This window comes from Heliconius melpomene, chromosome 9 (genome assembly GCF_056956725.1).
Source record: "Heliconius melpomene rosina isolate 202511_hmr_F chromosome 9, ASM5695672v1, whole genome shotgun sequence".
Lineage (NCBI taxonomy): Eukaryota > Metazoa > Arthropoda > Insecta > Lepidoptera > Nymphalidae > Heliconius > Heliconius melpomene.
The window spans coordinates 3,766,020-3,789,013 of record NC_140397.1 but is presented as its reverse complement, the minus strand read 5'-3'; the positions used below and the strand labels follow the sequence as shown (position 1 = coordinate 3,789,013).

General features: G+C 31.6%; 1 protein-coding gene across 3 annotated transcripts; it reads left to right on the top strand.

The window, feature by feature from the left end:
- Positions 1 to 270: 270 nt before the first annotated feature.
- Positions 271 to 14,963, top strand: Rlip (Ral interacting protein). Of its 3 annotated transcripts, none has more exons than XM_085190401.1 (10): positions 271 to 645; positions 939 to 1,077; positions 1,585 to 1,789; positions 6,494 to 6,710; positions 10,981 to 11,090; positions 12,181 to 12,332; positions 12,695 to 12,875; positions 13,258 to 13,382; positions 13,690 to 13,873; positions 14,080 to 14,963. In XM_085190401.1, the coding sequence occupies exons 1-10, from the start codon at positions 561 to 563 to the stop codon at positions 14,728 to 14,730; spliced, it is 2,049 nt and encodes a 682-aa protein (XP_085046527.1). In that variant the 5' UTR covers positions 271 to 560; the 3' UTR covers positions 14,731 to 14,963. The 3 variants fall into 3 exon arrangements, with proteins under 3 accessions (XP_085046527.1, XP_085046526.1, XP_085046528.1); XM_085190400.1 differs by having other exon boundaries at positions 272 to 645; positions 1,582 to 1,789; XM_085190402.1 differs by lacking the exons at positions 271 to 645; positions 939 to 1,077; positions 1,585 to 1,789 and adding an exon at positions 5,348 to 5,473.
- The last annotated feature ends 8,031 nt before the right edge of the window (positions 14,964 to 22,994 follow it).

The window sequence follows — 22,994 nt, the reverse complement described above, 5'->3', positions numbered from 1 at the left end:
CAAGAACATCGTTATGTTCTTGATTTTTTTTACTGCATGTTCACTTATATTTTTCATTTATGGTGTAGTGCGAATTTTATCTTTCTTTTTAATAAATCAAATACAAAAACAAAAGATTAAGAATCAAATATGATGTTGCTATCAGAACAAGAAGTGTAAGTCTGACTATTATTAACTATTATTAATCATAGAGTACTTAAGCTGATTTAAGCCAAGTAACGGAAGCGCCATGGATGATGCAAATACCATTACTCTCTCACTTTATATGAATATTGAACAATGGCTCGCAAAGCACAGCTTAAACCTCGCGGATTGTAGATAATAAAAAATGTATTAAATCTTAAGGGTGTATGCAATATATAATCTGTCTTAGCTCTCGATAGTTTTGTTGACATTTGACCGAAATAAAAATATTAAATAGTATTTGTGATCTGTACACTGTAGATTGGGAGTAAATAAATCAATCAAAGGATCAAAGATTTTAGATTATTATTTATTAGTCATTATGTGTATGTGAATATATTTTGAGCAATATAATCCTATTAAAACTTAAATATATAATGGATTTTGAAAGTCCAGATGTAGAAAAAGATTTTCCAGGATTATATGCATCTGAAACTGGACGTAAAAGCAATGAAAGTGACTGTAAGTGCTTTGAATAATAATTTAATTCATTTGCAATGTTTTTATTAAAATCTAAAAATACATTGAATAAAAATGTGTTAACAGGAAATATTATATTATTTAAGTTATAAGTATTGCTTAAAAATAAAAAGTATGAGTACACTTTGCTTTACCAAACCTATTATTTAATTCTATAGTCAAATCCTGGTGATGTTTGAACCTACAACAACACAATCAATTATTTGTTTCATATTTCTAATATTACAATATTATAAATAGAAATACAATATAAATAATCGTTGAATTTTCTATAGTTAGTGATGGTGGAGAACATGAAAAACCTAGCAAAAAAGATTTATTGGGACGAAGGAAGGAAAAAAAGGAGTCAAAAAAAGACAGAGGATATGCTGCATTAGAAGGGGAAAGTTCTCCCGAGGAAGATACAGACACTAAGTGAGTTTCAATTGAAATATTTAAAAAAAAAAAATGTTACTTTTAATTAAAAGCCTTTGAAGCTGAGAATTATCAGTCAATGGCAATAAATTAAAAAAATAGTAACATAGCGAGTCTCAAAACCACACCACTCTCGGATACTGTCCGAGTTTTAGGCAATCGAGCATATACCATAGTATATATTTGATAGAAAGACATTGAAACTCTTATATTATTAATAGATCTTGTTTTAGTTGCAAGCATCTATCAATGTCTTTACTGTTACATACAATGTAGCACAATGGCTATTATACAGCTTTTTTGATATCTTTAAAAAATATAAAGTGATATAGACTATTATGGCATTTGGTTAAGTGTCCTTATTCAAACAAAATAAAATACCTAAGCAAAATTTTTGTATTTAATATCCCCTCTATATTTACCCTACTATATGTGGGGTAATAGCATGAAGCTTTGACAATAAACTTTAAGATAAAATGAAATGCTAAAGTGTGTTTTGCTCAGAAGTCCTTCGAAAACAAAGAAGACAAAATCATTTAAATTTCCGACAAAAAGTAAAGAAAAAAGGGAGAAGTCGAGGGATAAAGAGAAAGTCTTAGATGATGCAGCTAAACAAAAGGAATTGAGTGAAAAGGAAAAGAAAAAAGAAAAGGAAAGGGAAAAAGAAAAGAAAGAAAAGGAAAAAAGGGAAAAACTGCGAGAGAAAGATAAGGTTAGTGTTCTAATTTTTATGATATATTTTAGTTTTTATTTTCAGTAGACAAGAGAAAATGATACTAAATGGAGCTATGCACTAAAAATTACACTGTATCCAGTACATGCAGAGGGTTGGCAGTGGAATCCTAATGTTAAGACACCCTGTTTCCCATATCCTGTCAAATTCGGGTATGATTAATATCACTTTCTATTTTATACATATACATCTAAGTTTTATACATAATTAAGCATGTAAAAGTAAGACTGATTGCAAACACGACAGTCTGTGCCGCTCTTGTTTGGTTGTGGGTTCGATTTTCAATTCAATTAAATTATTTTCTTTTCCTCGCTATGGTAACAAGACAAAATATGATGTTGAGTTTCTCCAGTCAACACTTGGGCTACAGCATGAACCTGAGTAGTATGCCATATATTATTTTAGCAATCAAAAAAAGAAGCTTTGTGTTAAGATACTTTATTCTCCATTTTCTGCTAGTTTTTATTATTTCAAATGTGGGTTAATTTTAATTTAAAACATATTTTTATTTAGTATATTGAGTTATAATTATCGATAATATCTATATTAGACAAAACCTAGACTAAGTAAATATATTGACCTTGTATTTTTCTAAGAATCTTTTTATATTGTAAATAAATTTCTTTAATGGACTATTACTATTATAGAAATCAACTTGGCGCTTATATTCGATATCTAATTTATTTTATACGCTGTAACAACTTTCATATAAAAATAATTTAAGAAGCAATTAATGTTGATAGATTTTTTCTAACTTACTCATTTATCGTTCGGCGTGAAGACAATGTTTCCTCATACATTTGTTTTTATTTTTTTGCTTTAAGCATCAACTTAAAACACTTGAATATAGTCTAAAAATATGATCTACGAAATAATATACATCTTATAAAATACCTAATCCTAAGTTGGATAATCATCCAGATATCGAAATTGAAATCATATATTTGTATAAAAAACCGAGCGTTACTTAAGTCTCGAAATTGGGTAAAAAGCGAAAAATAAAGTTTCCTAAGTACAGTCTTCTCTATCTAAACTACAATAATCTATATATATAAAAGGACTTGTCCTCACTGACTGAGGTAAGACAGCCGAAATCGCTGATGGTAGAAACGTGAAATTTGGACAGATGTTTACTTTCGTAATCTGGACATCCACTAAGGGATTTTGAAAAATTTTTACCCTAAAGGGGTGAAATAGGGGTTCAAAGCTTGTATGGAAAAAAAAATTAATCGGTACCGATTTTTAAATTTAGATTTTTAAAAGTATTTAATTGAATATGTGTTTCATTATTTCTAGAATTCTCCGCCTAAGGGGCAAATAAGGGGTTGAAAGTTAGTATAGATTTTTTTTTAAATCGGCACCAATTTTTATAACATTTGAAATTCAGACTCTTAAAAGTATTTAATTGAACATGTGTTTCATGGTTTTCTAGAATCCACCCCCTAAGGGTGCAAATAAGGGGTTAAAAGTTTGTATGGAAAAATCTTTAAATCGCCACCGATTTTTATAAAATTTGAAATTTAGACTCTTAAAAATATTTCATTGAACACATGTTTCGTGGTTTATTAGAATTCACCCCTAATTACGCAAGCGAAGCTGCGCACGTCCGCTAGTTATATATAAAACTTTCATTCAATAGAGTACCAATCATCCTTAAAATGAAATATTTTTACGTGGGATCGATGTCCTCGTCATGGGTATTGTCGTTGGCTTATATTTATTATGTTTTCGTTACCTTTGTCTGGTTAAATAAAGTAAAATAAGACAAAAAATCGAAATAGATTCATATCATCATCATCATCATGATCAGCCTGTCCTCGTCCACTGCTGGGCATAGGCCTCTCCAATGGCACAGCTTCAGCTCAGATTTATATGTGATGATGAAAATAAATAAAATAATACAGGTACTTTATTCTGCCTTAGAATATTGAGGCAAAAAGCAGAACAAAAACAAGTTGCATTTGACTTGCAAATTAATGAATGGCAAATCCGTTTGCTAATTTGTGCATAGCGAGGCGAAACTAAACGTTTTTAAATGACTTTGATGTCATTTAGGTAGTTTGTCTCATCTAAATCTAACAAATCCAATATTTAACCTTTCAACAGGTTGTGTTTTATTTTTTTTTATTTCATTGTCATGGCATGGCCGTTAAATCTCTAACTAATATAACTTAATCAATGGGTGCAGCTTCAATTCGTCTTTAAGGGTACAGTACCATCCATTATTCTTGCCCCCCCCCCCCCACTCCCCAAAGTGAACTGTATATGGCTGCGCAGATTTAATTTTAGGAGTGACCGAGTGAAAAATGCACATAAGATTAAAAAACCTAACTTCAAGGCGACTAAGACTCTTCGACCGTACTTTACATGTACAATCTTACATTTATATTGTAGTTAGTCCTTTAGTTTAGCAAAATTTTTCTCTGCATACGAGCATAAGAAAATAAAAATTATACATTTTTATATCGATATTACTAATTGTCCGTAGTCAGGATTATCAGCAGATTAATTGAATTATATGAATTTATTTTATAAGTATAGTATCCGAATGACCATATATTTATTCTCAGATAAATCGCGCTTCACACTTTATCTTGTCAGACTTTGGAAATGGAAAGTATTTTAATGTAACTATTACCTCAAATAAGGTTCTCACAGGAACCTGTAACCATCGCTTATACTATCAGACACTGCCACACCACGCCACTACAGCAAACCAATTACCAAAACTTAACACCAACAGAAGGTCGAAAATGTGGAAGCTTTTCTACTTCTAATTAGCGAATATAGGTCAAGATATGGAAACTTCAAACCATTGTTCAAAAAAATATTTGTATCATATAATGAATTTTTATAAAAATAGTGACAGCATCAGCTGGTATCTATAAATAGATGTTATAAAAGAAAGAATGTTGGTTTTATTCTAACATCTGCTCATCCATGACCTTATTCGGTAATACTTAACTAATTCAATGGGTACATTTTTTTTTATGTTAACCCATTTTTTTTTATTTTCCATAGTATTAAGTATTTGTTATATAGTAGAATAACTAAGACAATTTCGCCCCCCAATATTCAATAAAAATAGTATTTTGAATTGTAACAGAACAAATTGTTTTGACCTATGCTCTCCGCCTATTCTACAAAAGAATGAGACATACGTAAAGCTATAGCTATTGCGGGATATAGCTGTATCCCGCTTACAACAGGGTAGGCAGAGGGAACCTTGTGTTAGGATACTTCGCTCCAATTAAGACTTCCGCTTCCCACTCTCCGCCGAATATCTAAACGCATTGCGTCTTGAGTGCCGGAACTTTGCCTTGTTGCCAGGGGGAAGAAATGAAAATATTAAATATTTCATTTCCTTGTGTGGGAATCGAACCCACAACCTGTCGCATTTACGCGCAAAATAATAATTATAACAATTAAATTTCGACACCTACGAATATGATGCCGACGTTACAGTCCCTTCAGATTTCTCCTATCATCCATCATTTCTCCATCGACATTCATAAATAATGATTATCGAAGGATTACAAAACACACTGTGGCCCAGTGATGCATATAATGTTGAGTAGGTAGCGCCGACCTTGTCGGAGTCGTCAGCGAGTTCAGTAGTGCTCGGGCCGCGTCATGCACCACCTGCGTAGCGTTTTCACTAAGGTGAACCAATATTTATGTTCGAATACGCGTAAAAATTATTCCTTTCTCTCCTTCTTTTCTCCGTTTTGTCGTTATTTGTGTTGAATATTGATTTCGATTTAAATGTGATTTTTTTTAGTGTTATATACCTATAGTGTTTTTTATTATGTTGTCAGTAAATGTGCCTGTTATTTATTTGTATGCATATTTGTGCAATTATTTTATTGTCGTTCTCTCGTTTGAGAATCGGTTGTTGGAGTCATTTGTTTTTAAAGTGCTATAAAAAGTTGAATAAAAATTTAATATATATCAGTATCAACTTCACGCTGTATCCCGCACGTAGCAGGGTAGGCAGAAGGAACCTAGTGTTAAGGCACTCCGTTCCCATACAACATATTTCAGTAGATTATCATTAATTTCTGTAAAATTGATTTGAATAAATCGTCTATGTTTTAATGATTAATAGAAAAATAGTAAGAATCTTCGATATTCCCAATAGGGACGGTAGCAAGTATGTAAAATTTTAAACTGCTTTTATTTACTAAATAATTAGAAACTCACAAACTTTTGATAAAGAACAATAAAAATTATATATCTTTGTTTATGAGCCGTATCACTATAAAATAGTTTTTCTTACATTAATAGTTATTTCAACAATTTAACTTAATTGAATTGTAGATACCAACTAAATAAATAAATGACACTATAGTTTAAAGTAGGTAATTACTTTCCGCAACTTATGTGTTTACGTGTTTTTTGTGTAGGCGCAATATAATTGATTAATTAAGAAGAAGAAGAATTAAGTATTTTTTTAGGGTATTTTTTTAGTAAATTTTCTAGGGAGTCTATTTTGGTGTGAGCACGGTCCATTCCTACCTACATATACTGCCTACTTACGATTTAAATAATATATAAAAGAAAATAAACAAAATCATTACTAGTCATATCGATTCGTAAAAAACTGAATTATATTTATAGTATAGATTCATAATAAATGCGACTTCCCGTTTAAAATACGTATATGTTTATATTTATTTACAGGAGAAAGAAGAGAAAGCTAAATTTAAACTCGAATCAAAAGAAAAATTAAAAGATGATAAAAAAGAAAAAGTGAAAGACAAAGACAAGGAGAAGGTAAAAGAAAAAGAAAAGGAGAAGGTCAAAGAGAAAGATAAAGATAAGAAAGACAAGAAACTGACGAAAGTGCCGTCGACAGTCACGTCGGGTGTTCCGTTTGAAGAAATATTTACTTTGGGAGGTGAGTGCTTTTTTTAAATTATATGATTATATATTAATTATATGATTATAGCAGGGAAAGTAGATAGAACCTGCCGAAATTAGAGACGTTGGTGTTGACTGGCGAAACTCAACGCCGCGTTTTACCATACCGGATCGGGAAAATTAATTTAGTTTATCTCCTTGTATGGGGTTCGAATCCACAACAAAAATATCATTGTCCAGTTAAACTTTTTTTTTACATTTCAAATTTCATTTTGTATGTCTTTTTATTTCGTCTTTAATAATAAAATTTAATGATTTCACGTCCGTGTGTAATTTGACACGTTTAATGTTTTTAAACTTTTTTGTTTAATATAATTTTTGCTTTTTAAGTATAATAATAGTATACAATAAAAGCGTAACTGATCGGTGTCTGTACATATAAGATATATGAGAAAATGAAATGATATTGGGGGCATTTAACAATGTAATATAACCCAAACAATATTTTTTTAATTTTTTGTTTGTTATCTATGCGTTTGTCTACGCTAATCTTAGAAGTGGCTTATCCGATTTAAATGCAGTTTTCACTGCTGGACTCTGCGAGGTTAATTTAATATTTAGCTTTATTACAATCGGTTTATAAATAAAGTTACATAATATAACATTCGAATATAGTTCAATTCGCGTCTGCTCATATTATGACAGGTGTTCTAGGTTAAACCCTTATTAAGGAGACATGAAGCTTAACTACGATAATGCTAATTAGTGTATGTAAATAATTAATTATTTCATAGACATATGAGGCCAGTCGTGGCCCGTGATTGGTTGTGAGTTCGATTCTCACAAGAAATGGTCTTTAATATCAGTTAATTTTAAAATTCATTGAATAAATTATGAAAAGAATTTCGGTATGTTTCATCTTAAAGGACTTAAACCTGTAATTTTGTAGTCAGAGACGTTCTAACAACGTTACAGCGTCGCCAAGCTGGTGTCGTATTTTCTTTGTATAAAACACGTTGTCCACGCTGTAATCTGATATGAAGATAATATGCGTAACAATTTGGAGGAGGCCTATATATAATCTTATAATTACAATATTGTCGATATTAAAAAAATACAATATTTATCTGTTACTATGAACTTTATATATATTAAAAATTATTATTGTTTTTTTTTCATAAAACATCTAATTCTTTCTTTTTTTATTATTGATAGAAAAAAAATTAGTTAATCCTTTATATGTATATTTTTATAAAAATTATTAATGTTATAAATAATTTTCTAATAGGTATATCGTATCTTAGATCATCAAATTCCTTTTGCAATGTGCAGCTTATCGAAGCTTGGAAGCTTAACTCGTCCCAAATTTACTGCGGGAACAGCTTATTTTTTTCTAGTATAATACTCTACATTAAACATTAATATTTCTTAAATCTTTTCTGTAATTATTAGTCTACTAATGTCTGTTAGTAAACCGTAGAGTTGTGGGTTCAATCCTCATTCGGGGGAAGGATTATGTTTACAAAATATTATAATTTCACAGCTCCGGTAAACAATGTCTCGTTTGTTAAGTTGCAATGTCTCGAAAATTGGGTAGAAAGTGAGACATGTATATCTTGTCAAATTGCTATAGGGGGAAAGGCATTTTTACATTATATCCTTCTACGTAACATTTACAGGTACTACGGTTTAATAAACTCGGTAACGTTTTTTTAAGTAATCTGACCACGAAGTCTGGTTTCACCAAGATATACCTTGACTTTGCAATACGGAGGCTTTTTCATATTTTTTGTTATTTAGAGGCGAGATATTCGACCATCATCATCAAATTGCTGATAGGTCAAGAGAACCTAGTGAAAGATATTCGTGTTCACTATTTTTCACCCAAAAAGAACATAATATAAAATGGCAGGAAATAATGTCACATTTTGTCTTATTGACTTCGCTGTATAACAGGGTAGGCAGAGGGAACCTAGTGTTAAGATACTCTATTCTCCATTTTCCACCGAATTCCGGAATTTTGTTTATAGATAAGATAAGATAAGATAATTCTTATTAAATTTGCAATAATAAAAACAAAAATAAACAATTCGTCGAGGCCGTCGTAGTGCAAGAGCTCAAGCGTGCAACTTGGCGTAAAATGGACAACGGAAGTGTCCTAATGGTTTAAGAAATCATAACACTAAGTTCCCAGGTTCCCCCTGCATGTGCGGGTTACAGCAAAGATAAAAATTAATTTCGATAATTAAATCTACAACTATCAAAACACGCCAACTGCACTATATGGGCAACATTTAACCTTAAATATAATTAAAATATACAGGTAGTAGATGCAAACATCGAAATTGCTATACGAAAAATATATATTTTAACCAAACCACGCTAAATGATAGTGTTAAAATATTATCTATGCTAATAACAAAACACTGACTCAAGGTGAATGATAACGTTATAACCTGTGATGGTAATTTTTTTTTTATCATTCTAAAGTCTTAAAATTTTATTTTTCAATACCTATACAGTTATATATTTTTAAATGTTTTCAACTAATCCATTTCTAAACGGGTTCGATATCGGCGGTGAGTGTGATAATTCTTTAGTCATTTTATTTATGTTTTTGTTGAATTCCAAGTTTTTCTTTTATGTTTTTCTATATTTAACATGTTTTTGTTATTATAAAGGGCAATTACAATATGAATTTTATTTCGTCTTATATTCCGTGGCTTAAAAATTATTGTTATAATAGCGAAAGATATATGTATTTTAATTTATAGATGCATAATTATAATATATATTTAAAGCAACCTTGAGATGTGAGTTTTTAATAAAAAAAAATAACTTATGCAGGTTCATCTAAGAGAATATTACGCTAATTTTTGTTTTATTAAGTGTTGAATGGCGTTTTATTCAATTTCGTGATATGAGATAAAAGAAATATCTAAATATTTTTTTATCTTAATAAAATATTGTTGACACTAGTAGTGGCGCAGGGTATAAGGGTGTGGGTTCGATTTGCACTCTAGGATATTAAATATTTAATATTTTCATTTCTTCGCTTTGGTGTCGAGTTGAGTTCTCGCAATATTTCCAGGAATCGGCGAAGAGACGGGAACGGAGTGTCATAACACTAGATATATACCCTGCTGTAATCGGAATACAGCTTAAAGCTACACAAATAATATTAGAACAACACATATATGTTTTAGTATGTATAAAGAAATTACATTACCTATAAGTACTTATATTAGAGTAGGTACTCGCGTCTGAAGTCTCCTGGGAACCGAAAGGCTTTTTGTATTGAGTGCCTGCCTGTCTTACTTGACATTTATAGCTAAATGATGTTACATTTCGTTATAGAATAAAAAGATTGTGTTAAATAAAAAAGGAACCATTTTTTTTTCTATATGCAGAGAAATAAATAATTTATTCTCTACTAAATGTAATGAATATTCTATTGTTTTTTTTTCACTAGGGAAGTTCTGTGCGTTTTAAAGAACAACTAAGAATATATATCTAAATTTAAATAATAGACTAACAGATAGACATGTTATTGTTTATATTCATGTATTATTTACATTATACATTTTTAATGTAAAAGGCTTTGTTTTACTGCATGCCGTAAAGGGCAATATAATTTTATCTAAAGTTTTTATTGTCTTTTAGTTGTAATTTATTTGCAATAATAAATAAATAATATCTTAGTTTTGAAATAACAAGATCAGCTGTAAGTTGACCTATTTTTAAACGTCACCTGTCTGTAAGAAATGTCATCCACTTATTACTTACAATGGTAATTGTAAGTAGTATATAGGAAAAAAATATAATTATTCATACATTATAAGAGTTCTGTTCATCACCCATAAATAGTCATTTCATATTTTGACACCTGCCAGTATTACCTATTATGTTTGACAGCAATTAAAATGAAAGCTACGTAGAATCGTTATTGGAAGGTATGTGGGAGTAACTATGCCAGGGAAACGAGAATAATTTTATGTTTACTTTTTTAAATATTTTTACTCCTAGGAATAAGAGGATGTACGCGTGTTCAGTCAGTCACTTCCCAAAGGCAGCATGATCTTTTAGTTGTGCTCAACTTTTGTTTGTGCTCAACTGGCACGCTCGAAACGCCATATATCGAGAAATCAATCAATCAATCTTTTAGTTAGGATTCCACCAATTTTTTAATGTGACATCGTCATATTTTGAACACAAACATTTTTTTTATTACAAATAACCCCAGCTTTTTATATTAAACTACGATAATATAATATATAAAATATAAATCGAAATATTTTATTTTTCAGTCGCTTTACCCATATTCGGCGTTCCACTGCAGCAGTCGGTGGAGCGTTCGAGATGCCACGACGACACCGGCCTCCCTCTGGTCGTTCGCGACAGTATCGACTATTTACAGGTACCATTTAGAATTAAATTGTCGTATATATTTAATTATTTAGTTTTTAATTGTAATCGTCAGCCTCGGCGCAAGGGCACATAGTGTAAATGCGATCGGTTGTGGATTCGATCCCCATTCGAAGAAATTAAATATTTATTTAAATTTATATTCCTATTAACGCGATGGGGAAATCCTCAATTGGGGAAAATAGTTTATGAAGATAACATTTTAAAGACAAACAAAGGCGTTGAGTCCCACCACTGAGACTATGTCTTGAAATTATGTTCTGAAGCTAATATGAAAAAAATAAAGTATGTAGTACTACACTATGTCATAAATACAAAAAGCAAATAACTAATAGGTAAATTACCCTACATTCGATATGAAAGGAGTATATGAACGATTTTCATACAAACTTACATACAAGTACCGTATATTAACGGCATATACCTATTTATTTTGTATTGTTACCGAAATTACCTTACCTCGTGACTTACAACAACAATGGATACTCTTCACTATATGATATATTGAACTGTCCTTTTAAATGATGAGTTTTTAAATAATTTATTACTTCGTTTCTTTAGAGGCCACTCGTGGCGAATTGCGTGTTGAGCGGCGGCATTCAACGCCGTGCTTTATCTCGTACCAGATAGAAGAAATGAAAATATTAAATATTTCACTTCCTCGAGTAGGGATCGAACCCACAACCAGTCGCTTTTACAGTCACACTTTATGTCCCTGCACTATGAGTGGCCTCATTATTTAGATTTACGAATCTTTTGGCTAAAAACAGTTTCTACTATATTTTAATTTTATCTTCAGGTTTTTCGTTCAGTTCTTTCCTGCATACACTTGGGGAACCTTATGACATAGAGAACCGAATTTCGAGACATTGGTGATTGGCGTTATGAATGGCGGACCTCAACGCCGCGCCTTGTCATATTACGCTTAATATAATCACATGAAACTAATTTTAAATATAATCACTCCCTCAAGTGAAGATTGAATCCTCAATCATTGCACTTGTAGCCATTATTTAAACCACTGCGCCACCATAGACCATTTTTAATAATATTCTCATTATTGATATATCTTTTCATTACAGGCACACGGTTTAAAATCGAATCAAATATATCGTGTTGAACCCGACAAGATAAAACTGCAACAACTACGCAAACTGTTTACAGATCGAGGGCCGACGTTTCCCTATCACTGGGACGTGCCGGTAGCTTGTGCGATGCTTAAAAGTTTTATAAGGTAATAATAATATTTTAGAGGCCAGTCGCGGCGCAGGGGGCACTGTGACAAATGTTAATGTAAATCAACTGATTGTGGGTTCGTTCCCCACTCGAGGAAATTAAATATTTATTTAAAATGTATATTTTCATTTTCTTCGCTCTGGTATCGAGGCAACGGGCGGCGTTCGGTTCCGTCACCCGACACATTCGGGAACAAAATTGGGGAACGGAGTGTCTTAACACTAGGTTCTCTCTGTTTATCCTGTTGTCTGGGGAATATTACGCGAAGCTGATTAATAAATTTCCCCGATTCCAGACTACAGCCGTCGTGCTTACAGTCAAACACTGACCTATATTTTATTTTATTTCGTATTTTAACAGTGAACTACCAGAATCAATACTAACACAAGAACTCCACGGCCAAATAGAAGCAGTGACGGCCATGGCCGACCCGCAGCGGGACTCAGCAATGGCGGCGCTGTTAACACGCTTGCCACAAAATAATTATACGTTGCTAGCGTGGCTCGTGAGGCATTTTGATTATGTTGTGGCTAATGAACAGGTTTGTTGTGTTTTAAACATTTTTAAAGTGTTATTTTACACTTAAAAAACAAAATTACTTATTTACGGTACAGAAAACGTATAAAAATAGGAACTCAGCAGGATAATTCGATGTAATTATTTTTAGGTAGCGTAAATTTGTAAAAATCTCCCCTACAGAGATGCTAACAACATAAACAAGCGTATAAGAATTTCGATGTAGCTCGATGAGAACCCGCGCCTCTTGTAAAGCATCCAAGTGCTCTGACCACTAAGCCATAAGATCTCATTGGATCATTTTTTTTTGGATTTACATTTTTTGAAAAACATATCTATTGTTACTAAATGTGCAATATGATTTTATAAATGTAAAAAAAATACATTATAATTCTTTTTTTTTTCAGGTGAATCACGTTAACATACAAACGATAGCAACGGCGATGGGCCCCGCACTCAACATGTCTCTGAATCTCCTCACATACTTCATCACCAAAGCTGAGAAACTGTTTCCCGATGTCCGTCTTACTAAGTGAGTATCTTAATTTAATTAATATTTCAGTATAAATCTATATTCTTAATTGAGACATTTGTCAAGGAAATAGAACCCAAAACATATATATATTTTTTAAGTTTTTGTCTGTAGGTTTCTGTATGCTAATCTCAGAAATGGCTTAACTTTTTTGAATGCTACTAGAAAATAAAGGTTTTCTTTTTCCCTCCGCTGTGGTAAATAAAGCGTGGCGGTTAATTTCGAAGTTACATACACGAATGTCTCAAATAAAGTATTAGTCCTATAACTTATAATTTTTTTTAACTACCATTTCCAATTATTCTAGGTACGTACCACCACTTCAATCCCTTCCAGCGGACTTTCCAGAAACAGCGAACGAAATAAGCGAAGAATTGAGGAAACAAGAATCTCTTTTAAACCAAATACACGCGGAGATGCACGCCGGGTTCATTACTACGGCCAGAGACCAACAGCTGTGGGAGGCCCAAAGGATTGTTACACAATTGAAGGTTTATAATAATTATATAATAATAATCTCTTTATTTCAAAATTTTGGTCCATATAATTTTTGTTTAGATTTACGATTTTACTTACTTCTTCTACGACTTTACTTGTAAATTGTTATTTTTGAATATTTACGTACAAGCTTATGTAGGAATATGATGGAAATGAGAGGAAAGCTTTGCATATATAAAATAAAACTATTAATTTTCAGAGAAAACTTCGGGCAGTACAAAAATCTGTTGAACCCAATGCTGCTCCAATACAACAACAACCTTCCATAGATGAGAAACAAGAAGAAAAACCAGAACCAGTCAGAAAAGACTCACAAACAAACGAAAATATCCAAATGGAGGCGGAAACTGTACAAAATGATGCCTTTGAAACTAAAGAATCTCCTAACACTAATACTATGTCAGTACCAGATTCATTTCCCGTCGAATTCGAAGATAACTTTGAATTTAAACCGCAAGAAGAAAAAAATGAAGTTTCCTCTAATTTAGAACAAGAAAAACCTAAATTAACTGAAAAAGAACTAAAAGTACTGAGATTACAATTAGAAAATGCTGAATATTTACAATTAAAATCGTTACTTCAAGCCAAAATCAATTCGGAACAATTTGAAATAGTAAAACTTAGGAGTCATGTTGCTTTAAAAAGCAAACAAGAAGGTAATTTACAGAATAAAGAGCAAAAAGAAAATTATACGGTCGAAGAACAAGAGTTAAGGCAGAAGTTAATGAAAGAAAACACCATGTTGGAACAAAAACGACTGAATTTGGTCAATCAAATATTCCAAGAACGAGTTGCGTGTATACAATTGAAAATTGAATTAGCGATGAAGGAAATTATGTCAAAATCTTAAGACCTATCATTATTATACAATATCATTAATTGTCATTACTAACTATCATTATAATTATTGTCATTAATGGAAAAAGATTTATTCAATTTCCGAGATAGTAGCTACTGCATTGTAGTGTAAATTTATTTGTTAGGTTTTATTCGTTATTATATTATATAGTTGTAGGTTTTAAATGTTTAATCTCTAATTTATTTTAAAATGCACTGATATATAGAAATAAATTATTAAGCTTTTACGTGATTGTTTTCTACTGAATGAATATACTGTATACAAATTTTATACATCCGGCGTTGAGTTCCGCAACTCAAAACGCAACGCCTCGAAAAATTCGGCGGAAAGTGGGGAACGGAGTGTTTTAACACTAGGTTATAAAAGAATACAGCAAGAAGCCGATTGAAATTTAATATATCTACAACCTATACTTATTAAATTATTTATTACTATTGAATTACACAATATGTAGATAAAAAAGAAAAAATACGACGAAATGAGATCTCTGAACTGATTGTTGCTGAGAACTGATTGTAAAAAGAATTTCCGGTTGTACTTAAATTAGGTGAAATTATTTTAATGAGGGTATTATATTCATTATTCATAGATTAATTATTATCTATATTTATATGATAAAATCTGTTTATGTCAAAAACAAATAAAAAAATAAATGTGTAGCTATGAATATTGCAATGAATTTACGCATAAATAAGTTGTGGAGCAGTAGTATAGCGTTGGCTGTACATGCAATGGTTGTAGGTTCCATTCCCACTTCAAGAATGAAATGAAGAGAAAATTATTTACATTTCTTAGCGCCGCGTTGAGTTTCCCCGGTCAACATGCAACGTCTCGAAAATTGGACGGAATATGGGGACCAAGTGTGTTTTCATTAGGTTCCGTGTGCCTACCCTGCTATATGGGGATACATAAACTATTGAGAATTATTAAAAATAGAGAACTGCCCTCGTGAATCACTCTGCTCTGCTAACAAGTATCCATCGTTATAATTTACTGAAAATATTTATATGAAGCCAGTTGTGACGCAGAAGTACAAGCGTGTGACTCTAAAAGCGATAGATTGTGAGTTCGATTTCCATTCGAAGAAATTAAACATTTTTACTTTCTTCTTTCACATTCGTTTTACACTGCCTACCCTGTTGTGTGCGGGATACAGCGTGAAAATTAAATGTTATGAAATAATATGAAAATTAAATTAAATATATAAAAAGTAATTTATCATATGTTTTTCCCGAAGACATTATTGATACATAAGTAAACTTTCATAATCGTGAAGTTTAAATCATAAAATTAACAAAGTAAATTTAACAAACATTTACCTTCGTGTCTGATGTCTGTATTTAATGACCACTTAAAACGGTTTATCGTCACTTAAGTTGCTATGTACATAAATTGAATTTATCTTTTACTTAATTTGTATATTTTATTCTTGCGATACGAAAAATTGAGTAGATACTAAATGAACCTAAACTGAATTAAAATATTCTTGAATTTACTTAACTTTGAAATACTTCCAACGTAACAATAAAGGGTTATGCAGTGAGAAATTAGTGTCAATTTTAATACAATCTTTTTCCGCTTTCGATAACGTTCGTTTAACGTTTAATCGCGTTTTGGATAACGAATCAAAAGAAAATAATATAATTATTTACTCCCAATAATAATCGAACCACAGCCATAACGTTTACATTTAGCTGCTCCACTGCGCCACGAGGTCTTCTTTATACCCCAATCATAATATTCAAGAGTAATTTATATTTCAGCGTTTGTGAGACATGAAGTTTAATGATATCTCCCAAGTACGTACTGATGACCGGAAATCTTAATTCGGAATTGCTAAGAAGGTTATCGCTTTGACCCACTTAGAAAGACAGAGTTCCATTCAAGTATAGAATGGCGGTAAAAAAAATATCAAACAATGAATAATATTGTTATTATAAAAATTATCAAATGTTCCGTAGAAATAAATAGTATTAATATTGTTAATGTGAATTTTGTTAGGATGTTTGTTTCAATTTCACACAAACACTACTGAACGGATTAAGATGAAACATTACAGTAATATCGCTTAAATGCATAAAAACACTAAGAACTAATATAAAATACAAGCGGGCGAAGCCGCGCGTAAGCCGCTAATATTTTATAATTCTTAAAGCGAATAAACTCTCAGGACGTCAACCTTGTATCTATTACATAAATCTGCAGTTTTACAAATATATACATGTAACAGGTAGGTGCATCGTAAACGTTATTATAGGATTTGAAACTTCTTTGTAAATATGAAATTTTGTTCGATAGTCGTCGATTCAAATCCTATAGGATTAACATTGGAATTTGTGTAGAAATTTTAATTTTGTATCTTATTCGGATTTAAAATATCTTAATGTGCATAATTATATGATTTTTAAATAAGATTTCCAGTCTATATAGATAGAAAGGACCCAGTCGAAAGTATTTTTTTTTATTTTCATCCGACGCTGTAATGATGATGATGATGTTAATGATGATGACAACGATAATGATAGTTTGGTGATGTCACTTTGTTCACTAATTTTTATAGCAAAAAATTGCATATAAATAAAAAAAAAGTATGTCACTTGAAGTTATAAACATATGTAGGTAGGCACTTTAAGCACATTTCGTTTTGCATTCAGCATTTACCTATTGACCTTTACAATTATAATAATATATTCTCAATGTTGACTTCTTAACCTTTTATTTTAACAAAGAAATATAAATATTTAATATACAGTTATATATTTTTAGCGTAACGCACAGGGAACCTCCTAGCGTTAAGACGATTCGTTTCCCATATTAAGCCGAATTCTGAAGGCAATGCTTGTTGAGTGGGGAACCGCGACTGCGACACCAGAAGAAATACAAATTTTAAATTAATTTTCTCGAGTGGGTATCGAACCCACACCTGTCGCACTTACAATTACTCTGCCCCTGCGCTACGACTGACCTCAAAAAAGTTATATTTATATTAAGTTTGAGACTTACGTAACCGTACAACTATATATTTAATACATATTTATATCAAGATTGGCTTATCGCGTTCATCGGAAATCGATTACGATAACATTTTTTAGTGTAATATTATTTATGCCTTTTATATTGAGGACTACTAAAAATATGACTAAAAATATGCAAATTTATTGGATTATTACCGAATGGTAAGTAGGCAGAGAGAACCTAGTGTTAAGACACTCCGTGCCCGACTTTCTGCTGAATTCTGGAGCCATCGCGTGTTGAATGGCAGAGCTCAACACCGCGCTTTGCCTCGACACTAGAGCGAAGAAATGGAAATATAAACTAAATACAATATATGCCACGACGGTGTTAACTTAATATACTGTTTGTAATATAAATAACAAATTAGTTTTAAATAATGACTTAAAATAAATATTATAGGTACTTACTACCTACTACAGGGCACAAGCAACCAAGCGATTGTAAACGCGACAGGCTGTAGGTTCGATTCCCACTCGCGTTAATGAATTATTACTTATATATATATATATCTCCATTTCGTCACTTGTATTAGTAGTGTCTTAACACTACGTTACCTCTGCCTACACTGATATAGCGTGAAGCCTTACATTACCCTTTAATTTTATATAACCAAAAGATAGAAAAAATTACAATTACAATCATTGAAAGGAAAAAAGTCATATATAATCGACGCCCTAATTGCATAATCGTACGCGGTCTCTTATCTTCTCAGCAATTATCACTAAGTACGTATATACTTATATATGTAACGTTATCAGAATTCCCTTGTCGATTTCTTTACAATGATAAATATAGAGTCGTAAATTACTTAAATACATTCAATTTATATAATTATACTGCAACTGCATTTATCTATTTGCTTAAATAATAATTTTATATGAGCATCGATGTATGTGGGCCTGACTGTTCTAGGCTAGGTTTCTTGTTTTGAAATATCTTAGGATTTGTCTGTTAAATAAATGTTATTAAAAATATTTATTTAGGTCACTAACAGGACCTACATTTTTACATTAAAATAATACTAACATTCAAAATTGTATACAAAATTATGCCCTAATTAAAAGAATATATACTTTTCTTTAACATATTTTGATTTTAAATATCAAAGGCCGTTTTGGCGCAGGCGTACAGCGAACAAGCGTGCGATTGTAAACTGCGTTTCTGGGTTCGATTACCGATTACCACTCGGGTGTATGAAATATTTATTTTTTCCATTTTCTCTCTCTGATAACGAGGAAAAATGTGTAGAGCGACGTGGAGATCACAATGCCTAAAGAATTCGGAGGAAAGTAAGGAACTAAAGTGTCTTAATAAGAACGGAGTATCTTACATCCTGTAAGTATAGGATACAGCGGAAAGCTAAAAAGAATAACAAAAGTACTTTATTTTAGGACAATTGATATATTTTTCGCTATCAAAACTTCAGGCCAGCCATGACCATCATGGATATAGGAATAGGGAGGGCTGCGCGTTCCGGTCCTGCACCAGAATAGTCCTGTGTCTATCCTTATTTAAGGCTTCACAGACAGAAATTTAATAAAGGATTGACAAAATTTCAACGAATATAGTTTATTGGGCCAGCGACTTACGAAATAAATTAACTATGTATGTAGATTGTAGGTAAGTCATTTAAATGTGAAAGTGTTTATTAACAGTGTTATCAATTTATAAATTAATTTTCACTTCTAAATTAAAAACTCTAACACTTCTATACAGGCTGTCTTTTTAGCTTTCTACGTCTCCAGAAAAAAAAATACACTCCATTATTAAACACCTATCTAGTTTTTCTTTTATTTTATTTTCAGTTTCACACTGTAACTCGCTTATAATAGGGTAGGCAAAAGTAACCTAATGTTAAGACATTTCATTCCCAACTTGATACTGAATTTTTGAGGCATTGATACCTACTAGAGCTAAGAAATGAAAATATGAATAAATAATGATTTATTCCACCGAGTGAGAATCGAACTCACAACCGTCGCGTTACATTCACTTACTTGTACCGCTACCGCCACGACGGCTATCTTGATTCTTTTATAAAAACAGCTTTTAACCTACTTACAAGCAATATACGTACAATACTAATAAAGAAATGAAAGATATCACGTTCATATATTAAACGTACAAAATCCGGCGTACACAAAAATAGCTTACATTATAGTAGGTACAAGCTAGCGGCACATAAAACATTTCGATCGTAGATTTCAATTAATTTGTACTTTTACGATTCTCCTTCGAATAGACGAATGAGTCACGCACGCTACCTACATGGATATACAGACAGACGTATCGCTTCCTGAAGCTTTTTATATATATTTTATTACCAATATATCACCTAAAACAAGAATTTATAGAAGGAAATACCGAAATTAGGAAGTCACTATAAAGAGAGTATATGTACTACATTCTCCTTTGATCCCAAGGAATGAAGCATGGAGTCATTGGTGCCAAGATATGGGGTATTATTGGATGTCCCATATTGTTCCATTTGCTACCAACGGTGAATGAAAAGCATCTATAAACGTGGTGGTGACCCACATTTTTGGGTTGTTATAGTCAGCGATTCAGTTTAGACGGTCGAATCGTGTCTGTTTAGTTCTACTTTCTGAGAAAGCTGAAGTTTATATGAGTCAGCAAATTAGCTTTAGTAAACCAGCATACCAATGAATTTATATATCTAGATATATAAAGCTATATAATTTCAAAGAAATTATATATTTTTGCACATTGCAAAGTAGGCAAAGGGAATCTAGTGTTGAGACACACCGTTCTCCATTTTCCGCCGAATTCTGGAGTGATGAAGTGATTTTTTTTCCTCGTATCAGTTTTTCATCCAATAAAATATTCGTTTCCCAGTATGGCCGAAGCTTTCAGAGTATATTATACTTGTGCTTACTTCATGTCAAAACAACTTACGATAGGTTAACGAAATATTAACACGAAAGATGAGAAGTAAAGGCCTCTATAGACATTTGAATATTTGTGAAATTAATATTTTTTTTCTAACATTCTCGCTTGTATCATATAGGCTGAGGAAGCAGAAATAAATAACTATTAATTGTTTATTTATTTGCATATTCTAATTTTTCCAGGTTCAGCTTAGACCTCATTTCCAGAGACGCTCGACAGTCATTATTTCATCTCGTACAAAATGACGGTACTTAAAATGCACTTCACGATAATCATACTGGGATGACGTCTATAGTCTATAAGGTAGTTAGGAGTCTAATGTAGTTAGAATTCAATTCTACTATCGGGGACTCAAGAATGCTTATTTTTGGGTTCCCAATAGCAGGAAAGGAACCAAAAATCTTACTTCCGTCCCACTTCGGTATGTTTTTAACGACGTATTACAGTTATTACTGTAGGATTTTTATATGGCTTTATTTAAACATATATTTTTTTAAATGAAACTCTTTAACCGGATTTATTCTGTATATTTATATTTTTTTATTGTTTATATATATATGCGATTAATCCGGTTAGAGTTTCATTTAAAATTTATAATATAGGTACATGAAAATCAAAGATCTTATTACATTTTGGTTTGTAAGTACCTAAAATATGAGCATATCGCTGTTTAATTACCATGCAAACAAATGCAAAAACTTAGGAAATATCTGTAAAGACTTTAGCATATAAATGTTTATTAATTTGGCGATGACGTCATAGCCAGTCGACGGCAGCTTCACGCATGACTGGGCACCAATCAACCAAGTGCGGTTAGTCATACTCGAACACCTTGATGCCTACATCTAGACTTTTTAAGGCTTAGCCACAACTTCGCAGAGCAAAGGCCAATATGTTATAATATATGTTTTAGAGTCAGCCTTTTTCGTATATAGCAGGGTAGGCAGGGGGAACCTAGTGATAATACACTCCGTTCTCGACTTTCCATTGAATTTTCAAGGCATTGCGTAATGGTCGGTTGTCCTTGTAACCAGAAAATACTCATAAATAATATAGTTCATTTCTCCGAATGGAAATCGAACCCTCAACTGTCGCGTTTAGCGTCAAATTCTTGTAAATTTTATTATATTAAATTCTAAGTACAGATTAGATGTAATCCAACATTTACAAATGGCTAGTAATGAAACGCGTTTGTTGAAAATATATTTCAACGTTTACTAATTAAAAGTATTAATTACGTTAATGATCCTAAATACCAGTAAATAACAAAATTAAGTCATTTCATATAATTATTGTATTAAAATTATTTATGGTAGAGTCAATTTTAATGTTGGTTTGTTCTTAAATAACTGTTTATTAAAATTTTTGTTGACCTTGTCCTTTTCTTTTAATTTCAGACGCGACCTTTATCAAGTTCATACTATAATAGTCATATTATTATAACAAGAAATTTAAAATACATATTTACCAACCCACGGAACGGCCCACGATACTGCCAACACATGTTGACAGGCAGAACTCGACGCCGTGCTATGCCTCGATACCAGAGCGAGGATATGAAAATATTAAATACTTAATTCAGTTTTCTTTCAATTTTCATTCATTCATTCATTCTTTCATTCAGGAGGAATCGAAGCTAAAACATGTCTCATTTACAGTCACACACTTGTGCCCCATGACTGGTCTCAATTACAAATTTGATCTTTGATCTTTTTTAAATTACAAATCTTTGAACATTGATCTTTTGTAAATTCCAAATCGTTGAATCAATAATAATTCATAATAATTTTCATTTCTTCGCTCTGGTGTCTGGTATAACGCAATGTCTTCAGAATTCGGCGGAAAATGGTGAACGGAGTATCTTAAAACCAGATTCCCTGTCTCCTGAACCTGCTGTAAGCGAATTAAGCATTTGCCGTGTCTTGCTTTTGTTTCAAAACTAATGAATTTCCACACATACAAACATATAAGAATATCTCGTAAAGCAGAAAGTAAAGAGAGCGGAGACATTTTCACGGTTTAATGTTCAACAAAATATTCAAAAATAGAAAAAATCTTTAAGCGCTTTAAAAATACAGAGAGATTCTTTTTATTTTCTGAACATGTGCTTATTATTGTAGCGCCGACTCTACCTTTTTTTATAAATATTATAAGCATTGTTTACTTTGGAAAAAAAGTGTATAAATATGTTTAATATAAGTAATATTTATTTTATTATTCATCTAAAACGTCGCATAAAATGATTTACAGCGTATTAATATAGCAAAATAGCGATTGTGTTATAAATCACTTCGTTAATAAAAAGTTACTTAATAAAGAAAGACAAATTA